The sequence below is a fragment of the Chlorocebus sabaeus genome, chromosome 10 (genome assembly GCF_047675955.1).
Source record: "Chlorocebus sabaeus isolate Y175 chromosome 10, mChlSab1.0.hap1, whole genome shotgun sequence".
NCBI classification, from domain to species: Eukaryota; Metazoa; Chordata; class Mammalia; order Primates; family Cercopithecidae; genus Chlorocebus; species Chlorocebus sabaeus.
Window position 1 is genome coordinate 87,670,012 of NC_132913.1, and position 22,097 is coordinate 87,692,108.

The 22,097-nt window shown below is 39.0% G+C and overlaps 1 protein-coding gene across 11 annotated transcripts in view; it reads right to left on the reverse strand.

The window, feature by feature from the left end:
- Window positions 1-7,543: 7,543 nt before the first annotated feature.
- KCTD18 (potassium channel tetramerization domain containing 18) overlaps window positions 7,544-22,097 on the reverse strand; it is a 90,835-nt gene continuing 76,281 nt past the window's right edge. For 9 of the 11 annotated variants that reach the window (XM_038001784.2, XM_073019903.1, XM_073019902.1 and 6 more), the window contains 5 exons: window positions 21,489-21,700; window positions 18,815-19,008; window positions 17,673-17,767; window positions 11,791-11,893; window positions 7,544-9,214 (listed from right to left, as the gene is read on the reverse strand). In XM_038001784.2, coding sequence (XP_037857712.1) covers window positions 8,698-9,214; window positions 11,791-11,893; window positions 17,673-17,767; window positions 18,815-19,008; window positions 21,489-21,530 — 951 coding nt within the window. In that variant the 5' untranslated portion in view covers window positions 21,531-21,700 and the 3' untranslated portion in view covers window positions 7,544-8,697. The remainder of the gene's footprint in view (window positions 9,215-11,790; window positions 11,894-17,672; window positions 17,768-18,814; window positions 19,009-21,488; window positions 21,701-22,097) is intronic. The other 2 variants (XM_038001788.2, XM_038001787.2) reach the window with 1 other exon arrangement.

The following is a 22,097-nucleotide window of genomic DNA, read 5'->3' on the forward strand; positions in this document are numbered from 1 at the left end:
CTGCTGGCTTCAGAAAAAGAGACTCTAATTAAACATTCTTAGGGAAGGACATCAAATGAGGTTAATGGGAAACGTTACCAGATTAAAAGCAGTTTTTTGCCAAAGTAACATTTGGAAATTCTGACTCTCTGAAAGCCTTGATTTGAACCTCAAACTTGATTTCACCGTAAGAAGTGGGGATCAAGGGCCTGCGCAGTTCTTTTCCTAGACCAGTTCGGTGCTCCCCACCCCCTCGCAGGCACAGGTCCGCAACCAGATAGGGAGATGCCTGAATTTCAGGCTACCTTTGACAAAGCTTTCTGCCTCCCTCCCTCCCTCCCTCTGCAGGCTGCATCCCACGCTGCCTGCTTAAAGCGCCCTCATGTGTCTACAGATGGTAAAATGTTTATTTCTCAACAGACATTACAGTGATAGCATCCAATGACCTATGTAACGGCACCCTTTTTTGCCGTACTTGTTTTTTGAGACGGAGTCTCGCTCTGTCCCCCAGGCTGGAGTGCGGTGGCGCGATCTCAGCTCATTACAAGCTCCACCTCCCTGATTCACGCCATTCTCCTGCCTCAGTCTCCCGAGGAGCTGGGACTACAGGCGCCCACCACTATGCCCGGCTAATTTTTTGTATTTTTAGTAGAGACGGGGTTTCATCGTGTTAGCCAGGATGGTCTCGATCTGCTGACCTCGTGATCCACCCGCCTCGGCCTCCCAAAGTGTTGGGATTACAGGCGTGAGCCACCGCCCCCCGACGCCAGTCACTTGTTCTTAAATTTCTTAAGCAAACTATAAAATAGCAAAAGACCAAAAAAAAAAAAAAAAAAGGAAAAAAAGCAATTCACCTAATACATTGTTCCAGCATTTCCTTGAAAGTACTGAGCCATCTCAATGGCTCTGATTTTGTGAGAAAATTATGAAGAATTGCGAAGTACTAGTGATTCTCTTGTTACTTAGCTAATAATTTGAAGCATAATTTAAATACTATTCTTTACAATCTATTATGAGGATTTAAAAAATCTTTTTGCTGCTTTAATACATTCTAACAAAGTTTTCTGTTTATTCTTAGTTTCAAAGAACCAGGTCCCCAGTCCTGGGAGGCTGCTCCACCGCGGAGCCCAGTGTTTAATCTCATTACAGCAGCCCCGCAGGCAAAGGCTGTCTGGTCTGAATCTAGTCTTTCTATCTGAGAAATACACAATGCTGCTCTCATCACTCAAGGTTCTTACACATTAGTGATTAATTATCAGAAGCCCCTTTGTCTGAGAACTCTTTTTTCCCACAGCTCGGAGGAGCTTCTGGGGCTGCCACTAAATTCCAGTTTCATAGGAAGAATTGCCACAAACAAATTTTACAGAATAATGAGTATATTCTAAAGCAAATTTGTCTGAGAAATTATGTAGACTTCTGGCAAAAAAAAAAAAAAAAAAAAAAATCAGAAGCATGTCTGTGAGACAATGGCCAAAGAACTTCTATAAAAAAATAGCAGTGTAAAAAAAAAAAAAAAAAAAGATACCCATTTCTTTTTTTTTTTTTTTTTTTTTTTTTTTTTTTTGATAGGGTTTTATTCTGTAGCCCAGGCTGGAGTGCAGTGGTGCAATCACAGCTCACTGCAGCCTCCACCTCCTGGGCTCAAGCGATTCTCCAGCCTCAGCCTCCCAAGTAGCTGGGACCAGAGACATGTGCCACCACACCTGACTAATTCTCGTATTTTTAGTAGAGATGGGGTTTCGCCATGCTGCCCAGGCTGGTCTTGAACTCCCGAATTCAGGCAATCTGCCCACCTTGGCCTCCCAAAGTTCTGGGATTACAGGCTTGAACCATCACGCCCAGCTATCCTGTTTTTAACTTCAGATACTTAGAGTTGAATTCAATTTAATTGTTCCTAGTCCTTTGAAAGAACCCGCTTTCTGTAAGTTACCATCATTGTGTAACAAGTCAGCCAATAACATCATTACTCGTCTGCCAACACCTGACATATAGTAGGCACTCAAGGAACACTGATTAGAAGAGAGAGAAGATATGAATAGGTAACCAACTCCAATACCTCCAGAAAATTCTGGAGTCTAAATGACTTGTGCAGAGTAACCCAGTAAAACAATCCTAGAGCAAACAGGAGAAGAGAGCAGAGCAGCTGAAGTAACCGACCCTCAAAGTCACCTGTCTGGATTCCAGCACTGTCTCCACCACCTCCTGGCTGTGTAAACCTGGGCACGTTTGTAAACATCTGCTTACCTTGGTTTGTCCATAGGTGAATGGGGCAAGTAACTGGAACTACCTCACAGAGTTGTTATGAAGATTGAATAGTTAATATTTGCAAAGCATTAGGAATAATGCCTGGCACTTTATATAGATCCCAGGCAGGAGACAGTAACCACAGAGTTATTTGCTAGGGAAGCTTTATCAATGTATATGGGGAAGATAGATCGACAGAAATAACTAGTAACAGGAGATTAGCTACTAAAGGGTAAGAACTCTGAAGACAACAGGAATCGCTGATACAGGGACTAGTCACTACTAGAGGCGAGACAGAGTACCCAAGAAACGAATAAGCTTGAAAGAGCTTTCCCCCACCCTCAAGGCTGACACTGGGCCTTGTTGGAGAGGGCGCAGCTGTGGCCACTGGAGGATGGAGCAGCTTGCTGAGGTGTTGCAGGCTGGAGCTGGCAAGCTGGAAGCCACTCAGATTCACCAAGAATCCACCTGCAGGGGTGCCATTAAAGCTGCTGGGACTCCAGCTGGAATACCAGCAAAACTCACCTGGAAACCACACACAGGAGTGTTGTTGAATTGTCTGTGGAGCCAGCAGGGAGGCCCACTCAAAAGGAAGCTGCACGAGGCAGTGCTCGCTGTGGGTGAAAGCCACTGAATATCCCACACTGGGACCAAGCACTGCAGCAGCCAGACCCGGGATGCACCCTGAACCTGGAAGAAAAGGGCCCTTCTGCAGTGTCCCACCAACGACAAAGCTTAACATCATGCCAGCTGGTGAGAGAGAAGTGTTTACAGGGTCCAGCTCTAGTATCACAAGGAGCACAATAAAAAGTGGATTTGGAAGCAAGAGGCAATGAATTGATAACCAACATATCCTTAGTAAGCTCTATAAGAATATTTGACCAGGCCAGGTGCAGTGGCTCATGTCTGTAATCCCAGCACTTTGGGAGGACGAGGCAGGTGGATCACCTGAGGTCAGGAGTTCAAGATCAGCCTGGCCAGCATGGCAAAACTCCGTCTCTACTAAAACTACAAAAATTAGCTGGGCTCAGTGGTGGGCCCCAGTAAGCCCAGCTACGTGGGAGGCTGAGGTAGGAGAATCACTTGAATCCAGGAGGCGGAGGTTTCAGTGAGCCAAGATTGCGCCACTGCACTCCAGCCTGGGCAACAGAGTAAGACTGTCTCAAAAAAAAAAAAAAAAAAAAAAGTGTTTGATCAATAGAATAAATAGCTATGCAGCATACAGAAGACTTGAGTCTTATCTAGTTCATCTGTGGGAACAGGAGTAGCAAGCTCCTGTAAGAGCAGACCTAGCGTTGTGCTTAGGGGCCCGGACTCTGGAGTAAGATGACATGGATGTGAATCCTAGCTTTGCCTTCTGCTAGCAGCTCACTTAACCCCTCTGTGCTTCCGTTTCTCCATCTGTAAGATGGGGATAATAAATCCCACCTGCATCATAGGGTTAGCATATTAAATAAGTTTATAAAGAATTAGAAGAGTACATCTTAGCTTTTATTAGGTAGTCGCTTGGTCAGAACAGCAAGTGAAAATGTTCCAAATTTTATGCCAAAACCAGAAATGTAATTGGGAGCTTAAAGGATGGAGTTTTTAAAAACGAGACATTCTTCCTTCTGTATCATCCTCCCCGTCAATTCCCGTGGCTCTACTCATGCCTATGATTGACAGCTCCGATGTTTTCTTGCTGATCCACAGCCCCTGATTAGGAGAGGCAGTTAATCTGCTCAAGTTAAGTCACCCAGTTAGAGCAATGGTTCTCAACTGGGGATAACAGATGCACCCCTAGACCCCAGGAGACATTTGGAAAAGTCTGGAGATATTTTTTATTGTCACGACTGGAGCAGGAGTGCTAGCCAGGGATGCTGCTAAACATCCTATAATGCACAGTATAATCCTAACAATAAAGAATTATTTGGTCTAAAATGTCAATCAAGCCACTGTTGAGAAACCCTGATCTAGAGGGTACAGGGGTTTGGAGAAAGGAGACAGAAGTTGAGTAGATGAGCCAGGACATGTTTCCTTGATTCCTCCAGCTATGCTGGGTTCTTGGCTCGTTCAGCCTCGGTGACCAACTCCAGACTGTCTGACCTATAGCTGGGTCTAAATGTACAATTTCTGATGTCCCTGGACTACTAGTGTCATCTACATAGAAACCAAATGCCCAGGTCTTCCACACCAGGAAATGAGGGAATAGATTCTTGAAAGAGCTGCTATTGAAACAAAACTATTCAAAACTTTAAGAAATCTTGGCAGAAGGCAGTTTGCGTTTTCTCATCATTAGCAAATATTCTACCTTTTTCTTTCCATGACAGGCTCTCTGTTTGAAACAAGTCTCTCTTCTAAGTCCCAGGCCCCCCAGTTCATACCTGGAGCTCAGCAGAATTTTACTAAGGCAATGAGGGTTTTAGGGTGGAAGAAGCAAATGAAAAGCATGAGAAACAATGTTATAAAATGAAAAGCTGTTAAATAAACAAGCAGGACAGAATACTGACTGACAGTTACTATAAAATTCTATTTGTCTTAGCCAGCCTACATCAGAAGCCATTTAGCTAGCAAATATAAAACATGTATGGGCTGTCTGAGGCAACACATGTGAACAAAGAAAAATTAGCTTTTCTCTAACAATGTAAACCATATGTCTCTTATGAGGCTGAGAAGAATATAAGTGAAAATGGCTGCTTTGAGACTGCACCACCAACCAAATTGAAATATGAAATTCTGGAAACAGCTGGAAAGCAATTTTTTTTTCCTGTTAGCTATTTATGATGTTTCTGTTTTTGGCCGTCCTACACGTTTGAAACCCTGCATACTAACTGTGGCCCTCAACAAAAAACCACTCATCTACTCACTGTCTCCTGACTGGGGAATCAGTAACTTGTTGATAGTTTTCAAAAGAGAGTTTCAACATATGGAAAAGACAGAATTTTTCATAATTAAAAAGTTCCTGGTTAACTTTCAAAAACACACATGTAAGTCATTTGAAAATACTTTTCATTTGCTATAATAGAAGCTCTTTCCCTATGTTTTACCAAGTTCATACTTTCTATTTAGTCTCCAACCAACATCCTACCAAATATAGATCAAAGCTATTGAAAGGGCCTGCAGATGTAACATAATCCTATCTAAGGTGATCTCATATAAATGTCGGCATTCTTCCCTTTACCGAACAACTTGCCACCACAGGCCTTGTGCACATTCAAAATGCGTTTAAATCAAAGGTTTTCTATGAACAATTTCTCAAGTAAAGCTGAACATACTTGTATGTTAATTCCTGCTGTAAAAGTCAAGGTATAGCTGGTCAGTCATTATACTGTATTTAACCATGGACTGGAAAGTGAATCAACAATTTTTTTTTAATGTTAGCACTTGCTAAGGAAGCAATGGGATTCAGTCTGTGAATGAAAAAGAACTTACATCAGCACGGGAGATGCACTGAATTAGGAGCAGGGAGGCCAGACCTCTGCTTTCCTCTCTGGAAAGTCAGGAAGCATCCGCCACGGATCTGATGATGCATGTCTCTAAATTACTTCAAACAACGCGAAAAGTTACGTAACTGTTATGGTCATTACCAATAGTAATTATGGTCATTAGCAATATTCACTGTCTCAAGGAATTTTCAAAAGCACCTCCTTTGTTACCCTGACAGTAAGGGGAACAGAGGGGGAACTGCAAGGTCAAAAAGCAGTTTCCACACCCTCTGAAGATTGCTATCAGATACATTTTCTAAAATAATTTGGAGATAGGAGGTGGCCCTCAACTGTTCAGAAATGTATTAAAGGCCTACTGTATACCAGACTCTAGAGGGACAGAAACAACGGTCCCTGTTTAGTAGGAGACAGTCACATAATCTAATATTTTCCTGCTCAAAAACTTCAAATTCACACTTTTACTTCCTCCCTCTAGCTTTTCAGTGATGCAGTGTGGTTCTGCAGAAATCAGATAATGGGGCTAAAATGTGTACATTCCCTATTGTGTAGCCTTAACTTTTCTGAAACTCATTTTCTTTGTCTTTAATCTCAACACTTTGGGAGACCAAGGTGGGAGGATGGCTTGAGGTCAGGAGTTTGAGACTACCGTGGGCAACATAGTGAGACCTCATCTTTACAAAAATATTTTTTAATTGGCCGGGTATGGAGTACATGCCTGTAGTCCCAGCGAGTTACTCCGGAGGTTGAGGCAGGAGGATTGCTTGAGCCCAGGAGTTGAAGGCTGCAGTAATCCAAGATTGTGCCACTGCATTCTAACCTGGGTGACAGAGCAAGACCCTGTCACTATAAAAATTAAAAATTTGAAAAATTTGAAAGAAATGTGAAAAGCAATGAAATCACATATGTGAAAATACTTGCTAAATTCTAACATAAGGCATTATTAACAAAACAAATCCTTCATTAGGTCCCCACTGCCAGCCTTAGGCTATCCATGACACAACTAACCAGTTTTAATCAGGGCAAACCTGTTTGCAATACAGATTATGTGAAAGGGTATAGTCACTAACCTTTTTTTAAATATATGAACAATACTTAAATATCCTACTAATCATTAAGTATTTCTAAGTGCCTCCTGATCCAACTTTATAAACCTACTTCTCAAATCACTATTTATAAAGCTTTCATTTTTTTTTTTAGGAAGAGCAATGGGTTATGATGAATTACTAACGCTTTTAGTGTTTGCACAGTCTGGTATTAAGAAAAATGTTTTTCCATGTAAAGTGAAGCTAGCCACCAGGAAACCACACCCAAGTAATGTTTATGTTACTCGAGCATACTGAATTTGACTTTGACTCCTGATATCCATAAGGGTGCATCTTCCCCTTCCCTACTGCAGCTGTCCCGGCCTTCAGTAGATATTCAAAGTCACTCCTCTTACAAAGACTAAGTGTGCTGAATGGATTTCCCTTAAACTACTTGATGCAAAGAAATGGAGGATGTCAACAGAATCACCCATGATTAATCATCAACATGTTTCCTGTCTAGCAACTCAAAATGTCCTAAATCAAGCAATACTAATAATGTCCAGATTGGTAGTTCTGAAAATTCACTATGGTCTTTGATTTCCACAATGCCTGGATTCTCTATAATAGCATTTTCAAAAGTGACTGAATATTTTATATATTCCACAGGACAGTCATGGATCTTCAATTAAGTAATCACTTTTTCTAGCAAAGTAAGCAAGCTATCTAGTTACCCAAAATTGATTTAGTTATTTCATGCTTTATCTGCACAAGAAAGCAATTTTGTAAGTGAAAACGTATAACCTAAATAAACTAATAAGTTTTCAAACTACTAAAGGGCTCCACAGCTTTAAAAAGTACAGACACAGAAAATGCCACTTTTTATGGAAAAGTTTTATTTGATTTTGTAAAAGGTAATGTTTTGAGTATACTTACTTTACTCTTTCAAAGCAATGCAAGTACAATGATAAGCATTTGAATAAAAAGTACCCTGTTTTATGAGCTTATTTTTTAATAGTGAAGGCATACTCTCACTGAAAGTAGAAATATGTGATCAAATTACAAAACATAACATTTAAGAATAAACACACACAACTGAATAGTTATGAAAAAATAGAGGATTAATCAAAATATTCTGTTTAAAAATATTAAATTCAAGTTATATGGAAATTTTATGCATAAAAATCATATTGTATAATCAGAATGAATCTTCAGTGGTCATTTCTGAAAAACAAATACTAACTTTAGTTAAAAAGTTAAACTTTTACTTCTCTTTTTCAAAGTATTTTCAAAACTTCACTATTCAAATTAAAATAGGATATTTTAGCAATTTACTTCAAAGACATATTATATAATTCTTGTCCCAAGAAATCTTCTTGCGGTGTTTGTAAATAAATCTACTAACAGAAAAGAGTAAGAAAAGCCAATCTAGGAAAGAAAATAGTTCAATTAAGTGAGAGTCAAAGTGCGAATTAAATCTGTGGGTTTTTTTCCTCCCCATCATTTCTTTTCATGTTGTCTTTGGAGACAGAGTAATTTGTAGGCAGCTCACCTTGATCTACATTTTCTCTCTCTAATCTCTCTTGGCTGTGATATAGTACAGGGAACCGCTAATATCACCCCCTCCATTTTGCCAGACAGGAATACCAAAGGCCAAATCTCATGCCCATCCTCGGGTTGCAACAAGTAACGTTTACTTCAGCAACAAAGTGGACCTCTCTAGAGATTATTTTGTTATACTGTCTTGTTGCCTTAATACGAATTAATCATTAAAAAATAAACTGAAAACCAGAAATTCAAACTGTCCATAGACAAATAATCATTTAAAAGTTGGGAAAATGAGAAATGGAGCCTTAACCACTGAAAGTCTCCCCTCCTCCATTCCTGGTTCACACAATTCCAGGAAAAGAATCCTAAACATAAACCTAAGCTTCCCCTTTACTGCATTAAGAAAGTGTCACTTCTTTGCATCAAATGGGTTGAAAGCTTTGGGAGATGAACGGGAAAATTCAAGTCCACCACTTTCATCAATTTCCCTTGTCCTTCCCATTCTCAGTCCGCACTCCCAAGGCCCGGGCAGCGTCGCTGGGAAGCGGCTTGAGGGAGCTGGCCTGCCTCGTGGCCGTGGGGGTGGCCAGGGAAGGCGCGGTGGCGCACAGCGGTGTCCTCTTCAGCTTTATCACCCGCTGGGGTGTAGGCTTCTTGTCGGAAAGTAGCACCTTAGCTGGAGGTAAGTGCGTGCCTCCATTTTCAGTGCTCGCAGCCCCAAGGGAAGCCTGAGGATGCCCAGGTGCCCCTGTGCCCTCCAGGGCCGTGGTTCTAGAAGGTGCAGAGCGCTGAGCTGCCTTTCTGCGGCTACCACTTTGAAACCTGTATGCTGTCGCCCCAGCCGACGTCTGGACGGCACTGGCTGGAGACACCGTGACGGAGGCCGAGTTCTTGACTTTGATTTGGGTACTTGTGGAAGGGCCCAAAAATCTAACTGGCTTAGGACCAGTCTTACAGTTCACACCTTCGTCCTCTTCATTGAACGTTATCAGTCGCCTAGAAATACAGAAGCATGTCATTTTCCACATGTACAGTTTCAGTAACTCATGAAAACATCTCCAAAGTTTACCTTCAGCGTTAACAGAAAGGTTTTGGTCAAGAATTAAAGAGTCAAGAGGTTTATGGGCACCTACCTCATCTCTCATCTCCCACCAACGTCACTAAGCAAGTTTACAAAAGATTGGTCTCAATTTGAATACAAATTATGTAAACTCACACATAATATTAATACCGGCAAATTAAAATTTGGCACGTTACATAAGAATTATACAATATATCACCCTGTTCCCAAGTATCATGATGTGACCTACAGAACAACCAGAAATATCACAAATTGTTTTTCCCAGAACTGCAGTTTGAACAGATTAGTGAAGAAAAAAAAAAGATTTCACAATCAAATAAATATTAAAAATATTGCTTGATATAGTTTGGCTGCGTGTCCCCTCCAAAGCTCATGTTGAAATGTGATCCCCCATGTTGGCGGTGGAGCCTGGCAGAGGTGTTTGGGTCATGAGGGAGGATTCCTCAGGAATGGCTTCGTGCCCTCTCCCATGGTAAGGAGTGAGTTCTCACTCTATTCGTTCACGTGGAAGCTGGCTGTTTAAAAGCCTGGCATTTCTTGCTGTCTCTCACCATGCGACACACCTGCTTCCCTTCACCTTCTGCCATGACTGTAAGCTTCCTGAGGCCTCACCAGAAGCACATGCTGGCCCCAAGCTTCTTGTACAGACTGCAGAACCATGAGTCAAAATAAACCTCTTTTCTTTATAAATTACCCAGCCTGATATTCCTTCATAGCAATGCAAAACTAATAAACTGCTGCATATCTTTTTCTCCTCCTAAAGTTTTAAAATTCATGTTAACATATTAAAGATTATGAAAAGCCTATACTAAAGATATCTGTATTTCCCAATCATTCTATAGTGAAACCTTTGATGGTCAGTAAAATTTGCATTCTTTGGAACCCATTTTGGGGACAGCTAGAAGAGTCATGGACAAACCTTCAAAGATTCCAGAACTGAGTTTACCATTCATTATAAAAAGCCTACAGGGGGGGCATTTTTTTAAATGACCTTAAAACTGTCAATCATTGTCAAAACCTTGCCTGCTCCTTCAGCTTCACTTCCTAAGGACCACCCGGAGCATGAAAGGTGACTGCAATCCTCTCACTGCTCTCTTACAAGTCTGCATAGCATCAGTGTGTTGTTAGAGGCGATTACAACTTAGTGAACTCCCATTCTTGGAAATGGGATCATAATAACATGGTTATTTGAAAATTGCCATCTGTAGCAAAGAATGCAAATATAACATATTCAACCCTAAATCCCTACTGAACATTTTCTCTGGTGACCAGATGGCTCCTTGGGACCTTACAAGTGCTTCTCAGCCATCATCATCGTTATCCTGTTGATGCATCAAAAATGATGCTTCGTAAACCTGTAGAGGAAAGATAACACAGAGGAGGGTCTCTGTAAACCACTCCTGCCTGCTTTGTTTTCCATCTACATCTTCCACCAGACTCCACACTGAGGTTTCTCAGCCTCAGCACTATTACCATTTTGGTCACATCATTCTTTGTTCTGGGGGCCGCCCTATGCACTGTAGGATGTTTAGCAGCATCCTTGGCCTCCACCCTCCAAATGCCAGTAGCAACTCCCACCCCACAGTGTGTCAACTAAAAATGTTGCCAAACATTGTCAGATATCCTCTGGGAGGCAAAATCACCCCTAGTTGAGAACCACTGCTCTTGACTCAAAATATATTTGTTAATTGTAGGCTCAAAAGGCAAAATAAATGACAATAAAATTATGGCTTTTAAGAAATAAGATCTGTTTTGACAAGTGATGATTAAGTACCAAAAACTGAATAAGCATCTCTGCATTTCAGTGAAAGACCCAGAGGGCAAACGTAAGAAAGTAGTCTGAAATTCCATAGGGGTATTCAATTAAATTGTAGAACATGTGATCAAGAAATCAGAACATCTGAAGGCCATGAATAAAACCCAGGCACTGTAAAAACAAAAAACAAAAAACAAAAAACAAAAAAAAAAAATGTGATTTTAAATGTATTTAAAACACAGTGAAAGACAGCTGTGGAGTGAATTTAATGCTAATAATTTCATGGAACATAGGAAAATACCATTAAATAAAAGTGCTATTTGTGGCAATAGGAAACAGAAAGGAACTCAGAATAAGCCACAAGGAATTTCAAGCATTAAGTCTAAACAGATTTTTTTTTTTTTACTACTGTCAGTAAAGCCTGGGATTTCACTTCTGTGGGGCAAAAATATTTACCACAGCATTCCCACTGTGTCCACTAGCATTTTTAGAATCACAGTCTCTCAATAAGAACATGTTACACATGCAGTTACAAAGAATTATTACCACTTTTTACATAGTTTTGGTAACTTCTTATTTACTAAGATCTATATTTTGATGGTAAGACAGAATATTCAAATAGGTGATTAATAAGCTTAGTAAGGTCAAGAATTATTATTCATTTCCCCTTCACAAAGGCAGTAAAAATGTCAGCGATTAAAAAACAAAACAAATAATCAACACAGCATAGATAACCTCTTTCGAATTGGAGCCATGTGATGCAGGCTTCCAAGTAAAGGCCGTTCTTCTAGAGTCCAACACTCTATCAGCTCATGAGGCACCCGCCAGTAGCTAACACCTGGAAGGTAAAAAAGAGATAATTAAGACAGCTACCATCCACTGCAAAATGCTGAGCAACACTGAGACCTGCCAGAGTCTGAGGTTCATGCCTCCCGATTGGCAAAGGGAGGTATGCACAACATGAACAGGAAGCGCTCACACGAGGAGCTAGGGCCAGGGAGCAACGCAGCTCACGACCTGGGTCAGGAAGAGCTGGCCACCAGCTTTGCCACCGATTAGCTGAGAAGATTCAGCAGGTTATTATGCACACTCAGGGCAGCTGAGAGTGTGGGCTCAGGCTCCAGCAAAACCTGTGTGGGTCTGAATCTCCATCTCTCACTCACTAGTCATGTCACCTTGGGAAAGTTACTTTTCTGTGCCTGAATTTTCTCAGCTATGAAATGATGACAATAAGATTATGTACCTTGAAGGACCATTGTGAGGATTAAATGAGTTAATAAATGCAAAGTGCTTAGAACAGGGTCCAGCACGGACTAAGCACTCAAAAACTGTCAAGTACCTTTATTCCCAGTCACAGTCGTAGGGAGTAGTGTAAGTATTGTATAGGCAGTGGGTTGTAACACTTGCCCTGACTACTTCACTGGGTTGCTGTGACATCAAATCAGGGGAACTCTGTGAACTACTCTGAAAATGACAACCACTGTCCAAATATGAGATATCACCACCTGATAACCACATTTTCCAACAAAAATCTGAGCTAGTGAGTTAGGCAAAAATGCCATTCAAATTCATTTTAATTTTTAAATGTGTTATGTTTTTTATTAAAAGCTAAAACATGTATTCTTGAAGCCTCGAAAACATTATGCTAAGTGAAAAACACCAAACATAATAGGTCACATATCGTATTGTTCCATTTGTAGAGATATCAAGAGTAGGTAAATCCATTGAGACAGAAAGCAGACTGCTGGTTGCCAGGGGCTGTGGGAGACAGTGGAGTGGGGAGTGACCACTTAGGGGGTTCCTCTTGGGGTGATGAAATGTTTAAAACTGGAGAGAGGTAATGACTGCACAACATTGTGAATGGAAATACCAATGAAATGTATGCTTTCATTAATTCTGTTATGTGAATTTCCATCTCAATTTTTTTTAAAAAGCAGCATAAATATATTCACATGAAAAAAGCTCAAACAATTATGTTGAATGAAAATTGCTTGGAGTAATCTAAGTCCCAATAATGGATCTGGTGTTGTCTTCTTATTAAAGTTCTGGTAACAATAACAATTTAGCAAGCTGGGCATATAAATCATTATAATAACAGACATATCTGATACTCAAATAACTCTATGATCCTCATTTTAAAACAATTAACTTTCTGGAACCACTTGATCACACTCCAAAGCCTACACATACTATAAAAACATTCCGAAATCTGGTCCATTAAGTTTGCTTTTTTTAAAAGTCAGATTTATTAAAATATAATTTACATAAAATAAAATTCATCCTTTTCAGGTACACATTCCAATGAATTTTGACAAATGGATATAGTTATGTACCCACAGTCATAATCAAGATGTAGACCACTTCTATCACCCCAAAAAGTTTCCTCATACCCCTTAGCAATCAATGTCCCCTCCATCCTTAGTTTTGCCTTTTCTGAAATGTCATATAAATGGGATCATACAAAATGCAATCTTTTGTGTCTGGCTTCTTTAGCATGATGCTTTAAGATTCATCCATGTTGCTGAATTCAGCAATGATCATTTCTTTTATTGGTGAGTAGTATTCCACTGTATGGATACACACCACAATTTGTTTAAAAACTTTCTTTTTTTTCCTGCCTATAAAGTAATTCACATCCCTTGTACAAAACCTGGAAAATATAGAAAAGCATATATAAGGGAATCAAAGTCACTCCTAATCAGAAGACCAGGAATCATTGGCTCAGGACAGACTAATATGTTTCATTCCAGTCTTTTTTCTACTCATATGATATACTTTACATTTATTTCCTGCTTTTTATCATTTCTTATCATGGGCATTTATCTATGCAAAAAGTTATTTAAAATAACTTTAATAGCTTTATTATATTCCATTCTGTGGATGTGCCAAAATATATTTAACCTTCAATCATTAGACACTTAAAAGTGTTTTCATTTTGTCCCTATTATGAAAAATGCCAGAGAACATTTCTGTTCCTAAGCCTTTGTCTGCATTTATGTCCTTAACATAGATAAGATAGATTCCAAGAAGTAAAATTACTGGGTCAAAGAATATAAACAATTTTGATGCTACTGATGTGACCTAACAACTTACTTTCCAAAAGTTACATCAATTTTTACTCCTACCAGGAATTAATGAGAGATCTTTACTCATCTGGTATATAAAAATAGCTTTTATTAAATGTATATTTCATTGATAAGGAATGAAGTTGAACCTCCTGCTACATGTTTATTTCTTTTTCTGGGAATTTTATGGTCATGAACCTTGTAAATTTTTTTTTTTTTTTGTAGTAGTGGCTGCCTTTCTAATCAATTTTAATAAACCTTCTCTCTATTAAGGATATACCTTGTCCAGTTAATGCAACATTATTTATCCTTGTTTTTTATTAGTCTTTAAATTTTATTTATAATTTTTAATGTTTCTTGCTTTTTGTTTTGTTTTGTGTTTAACATTTATGTCTAGTGTTCCATTACTGGAACGCTAAGCATGTGGGAGTTACTTATATCCTAATGGCCAAGGTCATCGCCAAGGTCCGATTGCAAAAATTCAAAACATTGCAACCTCAGGAATAAATAGGTTAAGAGGCAGGGTCTTGCTATGTCACATAGGCTGGAGTACAGTGGCACTATCATAGCTCACTGTAGCCTCAAACTCCTGGCCACAAGTGACCCTCCTGCCACGACCTCCCAAAGTGCTGGGATTTTAAGTGTGAGCCAACATGTCCAGCATTTTTTTGTTTTAAAGTTCCTAATACTTTAAATGTTATGCAACTAACTTTATTAATCTTTGTCTTTGTGATTTTTGAGCTTTTAATTTCTTTCCCTATTAAGAAAACAATTATTTGCTTACATTTTCTTTTTTCTTTCATAAATCCATCTGAGACTATTTTGATAAATAATGAGGTTACAGTTTTGTTTTTCCTCCCAAGCATATTTCTCAACTATTTATTAAAATATTGATATCTAATACTTTTTTACCACATAGTACTTTTACTAATTTTACTGGTGTTTACCCTTGATCTCTGCTCCATTCTTATATCAGAGGCACATGCTTTTTATTATCATAGGTCTGTAGCATGTTTTACTATCAAACAAAGCTAGACTCATCCCCCTAATTACTTCTACTCCCCAAAATGTTATTGGCTACTTTACCTATTTATTCTTTCAGAGGAATTTTAGAATCATTTCTTCAAGATTCCAAAAGAGTCCCATTGATATTTTGATAGACCTATAATTTAATCTGAGCAGAACTGACATCTTTATAATATTCAGATTTCCCACTCAAGATCATGGTATGTCTCACCATTATCTCCATGTCTTCTTTTTTGTGAATGGATAAATACATTTTAGCAGTTTTCTTCAGAAAAGACCCAAGCATTTCTTGGGTAGTCAGTCCCGAGGACAGTCCTAGTTATTTTATATTTCGCTTATTGCTATAGTGAATGGGAGTTTCCCTTATAATTTTTAATTGATTTATCACAGGTAAGCTGCTGATCCATGTATACTGATATTGTATCCAGCTAGTTTAGCCTACTAAATCTAGCACTTACAATATTTTCAGCTGATTCCTTGGGGTTTTCTAAAAAGGCATTATCTACAAATAACAATGACTCTTCTCCTTTCCAATATTTTTTTCTCTAATTTCTGTTTCCTATCTTATGGATTTTCACAGGCCTTCCAGAACTTTGCTAAATCACAATGATGCCTCATTACGTGCTTGCAAAATGGATAAAATCGGTCACATGCTTTTTAAAAGGTATTGATCCCAGTTTTCTGCTTCAAACTTTTTTTTTTTTTTTTGAGATTGGAGTCTCACTCGGTCTCCAGGCTGGAGTGCAGTGGTGCGATCTCGGCTCACTGCAACCTCCACCTCCTGGGTTCAAGCGATTCTCCTGCCTCAGCCTCCTGAGCACCTGGGACTACAGGCAAGTGCCACCACGCCCAGCTAATTTTTGTATTTTTAGTAAAGATGGGGTTTCACCATGCTGACCAGGATGGTCTCAATCTCTTGACCTCATGATCTGCCTGCCTTGGCCTCCCAAAGTGCTGGGATTACAGGCATGAGTCACCATGCCCAGCCCTCCTTCAGCTTTCTAAGTCAGTGGGCTCCTGGACATCTTGCCAGTCCAGAGGCACAAACAGAGACACAGAGAACACCATGGAGTTTGTTCTCCGACTTAAGCATAATTGTCTCAAAGTAAATTAAATATAAAATAGAAAGCTGAAAGATGTCATCCTGCCTGCTCAAGGGGTATGACTGGGAAGCAAAAAGGAAGGAAAGTGAGGGGGGCAAAGTTGAGGAAAGGAAGAAGGACTGGAGCTAGCACGACACCTGAAGGAAGAACAGCTGATACAGTTTTTGTTTTGTTTTGTTTTCGAGACGGAGTTTCGTTCTTGTTGCCCAGGCTAGAGTGCAATGGTACAATCTCGGCTTACTGCAACCTCCACCTCCCGGGTTCAAGCCATTTTCCCACCTCAGCGTCTCAATAGCTGGGATCACAGGCATGTGCCACCATGCCTGGCTAATTTTTTGTATTTAGTAGAGACAGGGTTACACCATGTTGGTGATGCTGGTCTCAAACTCCTGACCTCAGGTGATCCACCTGCCTTGGCCTCTCAAAGTGCTGGGATTATAGGCATGAGCTACTGCACCCAGCCAATGCAGTTTTTAAAAGCTTCTTCCTCTCCTTTTATGTCTTGCTCTGTCACCCAGGCTGGAGTGCAGTGGTGTGATTATAGCTCACTGCACCTTCCAACTCCTGGGCTCAGGCAATCCTCCTGCCTCAGCCTCCTGAGTAACTGGGACAATAGGTACATGACACCAGGCCCAGTTTTTTTATCCATTATGTGACTGGCAGTCAGTCTTTATTAGCTTTTAGGTTTATCTGAGGATGGAATATGTCTTATTTATCTTTGGATCCAATTTTAGGACTTGTTACGATACTTTGCACCTATACACAGTTGTTAATTAAGAAAAAAAAATGCTTAGGCATAGAACAGAACATGTAACCCTTCTGTGATCCTTATGAAAGTGTCAAAGCCCTTCTGAGACTCAGTTTCCTCATCTATAAAATAGGAATGGTAAGTAGTGTACAGGATTGTGTTAGGACTAAGAGATACTGAATGTAAACTACTTATTGGAGATATAAAACAGCATTATTATTACCAATTCTCACTCTGTAGTTTGAGAAAAATGATCAGTTTTCAAAGTGTACATTTCAAGATTATTGTAATTACTTTATAAGGGCTCTTTAGATATCCTCCCCAGCATTATTTTCTCTCCCTTTCCTTGATTACATATTTTATGCTTAATTTGAAGTATTTTTCCAATGCACAATAGGTACTAAATGAACTCTTAATTAAATTAAATAAGCCTAGCTAACAGAAGCATACTTAAAGTTACTGAATTATAAACTATTAATAATACCTAGCAACTCATGGGATTTAAAGATTTGTAAGTAAACTGCCTCAGTGTTACCATGAGATGACAAATACATTGACACACTCAAAAGAATACTTTCTAAAACAAAGAAATGCAGTATTTGAGTTTACTTTGTCTTATTTTTTTCTTTGTAAAAAGTCCACTTGCTTCTATGAAATAAAAGAATTGCACTGTACCTTTTCCTTCCCAAGCATCAAAGGCATCCATCATTTTCTTCAACTCTGCTACTGAATAATAGCTCCAAATGTACTGAACATTATTTCCCGCCTCTCTAGAAATATTGCAAAAAAATAATGAAAATATACTACCTAGGTATGGATGTATATATATATATATACAGCTAATATACATTTAATAAGAGCTTGTTAATTAAGGGAAAAAATACGTAGGCACTCAGTAGCTGTTCTGTGATCCTTAAGTATACATATGCTTACACAGATATACATGTACACATTATATAATATACTAACCTATATTTTGATCTCTTTTTACCATAGTATTTTATTAATTTTACAATATACACCATGTAGACAAATCAACACATCTTTAATATCAAGTTTTTTAGAAAAATCAGTAAACTCCAATGAACTTAGAAATTACTCACCTTTGACCAGCATTATGCCAGACACTTACATATCTTACATAGAAGCATCCCTATCTGTAAAGAATTCAGAAACTGATGACATATTTAATCATCTAGAAAGGCAAGCTTATATGACCCTGCATTAGTCACTAATATTCGACCCAATCCCACCTGCCAGAGAATTTTTTTTTAAATTGCTAAGTGAATTAACCAGTGTAAATAAGATTACAGGAAAAATATTAAGTAATAACTCTTAAGAATTTAACATGTTCAAGTCATAAAATTCTAAAGTTGGAAGGGACCAGGAAAGTGCTTCGTCATTTCTCAGAAGAAGACACCAAGGCAGGCTGGCCCTGGGTCACTCAATAGGTCTGCTGACTTCCTCTGCCAATGCTTCTATGGTCTAGGAAGACGCCAGGCATGTGGCTTTTCTTTTTTCTTTCTCTTCTTTTCTTTTTAAGCCTCTTGGGGTAGGGGATTCTGAAGCAGACTCCCAATTGAGAACCACTGCATTAGATCATGCAGCTGGCCTGCAGCTTATCCATACTGTATATGAAATGATCTTAATTATAATTTCCTCATGAAGCAGGCCTATCTCAACTGCTATGATGGCTCACTCTGTCTCCTGAGAGGTGTTAATGGTCTTTTCTAGTCAAGTACATTTCATTCAGAAACACCTCTTAGAAGAGACCAAGACTTTATTTTGTTCTTTTTCACATTTAAATTTGGACATACCTTTTAAAAATGCTTTTGCTATGAATTCTTCCTCCCAGCTGCTTATCAATAGCGTCTGTTCCATCAGTTTTTGTGGCATATACACCAATAATTCTACTCTCACAGCTTGCACCAGATGTGTTAAGATAGTGGAGAACCCAAACTGTTGGTTTATTGCAGACTAAGCCATATGAATCACAGAAGTCTGTTAAAGCCTGAAGCAAAAAGTATATACAAAATTTGAATTTAATTCTAGAGTAAAATAAAAATGAATATGCTCCATTACTTTCATATAAAAGCTGAAATTCTAGCTGGTCATAAGGGAAATAAAAAGATTATAAATTTCAGCTTAGTCTTTACACCTTTAAAAATCAAACACACATTTTTTTGAATTAAATCGGGGCGGGAAGGACAATCTCAAAAAGTACCACCCAAAAACCGAACACCTTTTCATCTACAGAATCCTTTTCCACATGGAAATTCCATTTTATTTCTTACTCCTTTAGTCTGCCAACATCACTTTTAATTTTATAATCTTTATGAGATCATTCCTCCACTGCCAACATCACTTTTAATTTTGAAATCTTCGTATAATAACTAAAATGTAGACCTTTTTCTTTTCCCTTTAGAGTGATTTCCCCAAAATTTCCCATTTGACACAATCTTCCATTTACCTTCTACTGACTAACCCCATAGTTGGTCCCTACGTTTAGCTCCAAATTCTAATCATGGACTAACCAGATTGATTTTTCTTTTACACTGAAAGATATGAATATATAAACTCAATATCTAAACTCAATATATGCTGCCTGAACTCATTTGGCACTTATCCACCTATTCATTCATTCATTTGAATATTAAGTTCCTGCTCTGTGCTGAGCTCTAAGGTCCTGAAAATATTAACGATGAACAATGGTGAGACAGGGTCCCAGCCCTCCTAGAGTTTATAGCTAATGCAGAAGACAGACACTGAACAAGCTGCCAGCACCCTGTGTAAGAAGTGCCACCAGGACTGGGTGTGGTGGCTCACGCCTGTAACCCCAGCACCTGGGGAGGCCGAGGCAGGTGGATCACCTGAGGTTGGGAGTTTGGGACCGGCCTGACCAACATGGAGAAACCCTGTCTCTACTAAAAATTCAAAATTAGCTGGGCGTGGTGGCACATGCCTGTAATCCCAGCTACTCGGGAGGCCGAGGCAGGAGAATCACTTGAACCCGGGATGCGGAGGTTGTGGTGAGCCAAGATCACACAATTGCACTCCAGCCTGGGCAACAAGAGCGAAACTCCATCTCACAGAAAGAAAAAAAAAGAAGTGACACCAGTGAGACCACAAGGTGTTCCAGGGCACAGAGCAGAAGGGTTTCACCCTGTGAAGCTGCCAGGACTTTCCCTGGGAGGAACAGCTTTACTGCTGTCAGCACTCTGGACAGGTACTTTGTTGTGTTCACTGTTATATCCCAAGTGTCTGGAATAGTGCCTGACACAAAGGAGATGCCTAGTATTCACTGACTCAGTGAATGAAAATGAGGCCCTACCATGGCTTGCACTTTCATTTAATATTGCTATCTAACTCCTGTACTAGTTTGGAATTTTACTTACACATACATCTACAAGAATTCCCAACTATACTATAAACTTCAAGGGCAAAGAACTGCATGTTGTATTTCTTGGTGTTCCACACAGCCCCTTGTACAGTGCCAAACATGTCACAGGCACTTGAAATAAACATGTGTTGGCTGACAGCATGAATGTGGGCATGCTGGGTCCTTTTTGAATAAAAACCAGGAATAAAAGACGATGGAGCTGAGACTTCTGAAGATGAGCATTAACCCTCCCAACCTTCTAGTCAGGCCTCATTCTGCAGATGTGGCAACAGCAGGGAAAGACTACTGTTTGAAAATATAGTTTATGAATAACTTCAGTAGCAGAATCCATATAACTATGCAAATTCCTAAAGGGGATCTGGAACCAAACCAACTTTCTCTTCATGCTGCACTCCTAATAACCAACCACCCATCAGCTTTCTTCCTAAACACTGACATCCAAATCAAAGAACTCAAACCAGTTCACATCAGTTTTCACTATTAACAATTTTCTAAGAAAAAATATTTTTCTTAGATGCTCAAAAGTGCTAATTAATAACACATATAATACTTTCAATAAGACAAAAACAGGTACTTAGGATTTTCAAATCACGTAAAGATCTTTAAAATGTAATTTAAAATAGAAGCATCTTAAAAAGAGATTTACTGATCTCAAAGTGAATTAGCCAAACTAATGTTTCAAATTAGTAAAAAACTACTACACTTACTAAATCAAGTAAGATGCTTTATTATTTATCAGGATCATTCTTTTCAAAAATCATTTTAGTAAATAAAATAATACCACTATGCCCTCACATAGTATAGTATTTCTCTTAATTTAAAAAGAATTTCCTGAGTTCTATAAAAAAGCCATCAAAAAGTGCTAAATCTTCAATGAGGGATATAAACTCAATCAACCTTTGAGTGGCAATACACTTTCCAAGAACTTTGGCCTTAAAAAATGAGAAGTAGTAGTAAAGAAACATGTCTTCAAAGCGTGTAAAAACTATCCTGTTTGGTTAATGTGAAAACACAGGCTAAGCAAAATAGTACATATTGCTTTGTGCATCATAAATACATATATTCAAAAACTTAAAAAAAAATGCCAAGACCTTTTTAAGTTCTATATTTGACCTTAAAGAATATGTCTCCATTTCATTGGCCAAATGGTCAGACAGGCTGTACGGATAAGGGATGCCAAAGTAATCAGCCTCTTCCTGTAGGGCAATGCGGGTTTGCTCATCTGTGGGAATCTGAACTTCTCCATGAAGGTAATCCAAAAGGTATTTAAACAGACGTCCGTCACGGTCAATAACACAAGCCCCTAGAAAACATTCAGTTCAAAAATGATTGTAGAGATTCTGTCAATCAATAAGATTTCAACAAATCAAACTAGGTCTGAGGACCTCTACAGTTATAAATGTTTCTTTCTCACATGAAAGTTAACATCTAGTGTTCAAATAGGTTTATGTAATCTAAGCTAGACTTTTGGTTATTCAAACACCAAATATGATATACCAGCAACCCTCTGCTCACAAATAGGTGATATTGTAAAACAGAATCTGAATGAGTTGTGTGGGAAAATCACCTGTAGTTCTATAATATTGCACGTAAATTTGAATGCAAACATATATCACCAGGGTTGCCATGTTTGCTTGTATTGGTGTACTATATATACCATGCTAGGCCAAGCGGCCAAGAGAGGCTAAAACCAAACCCAC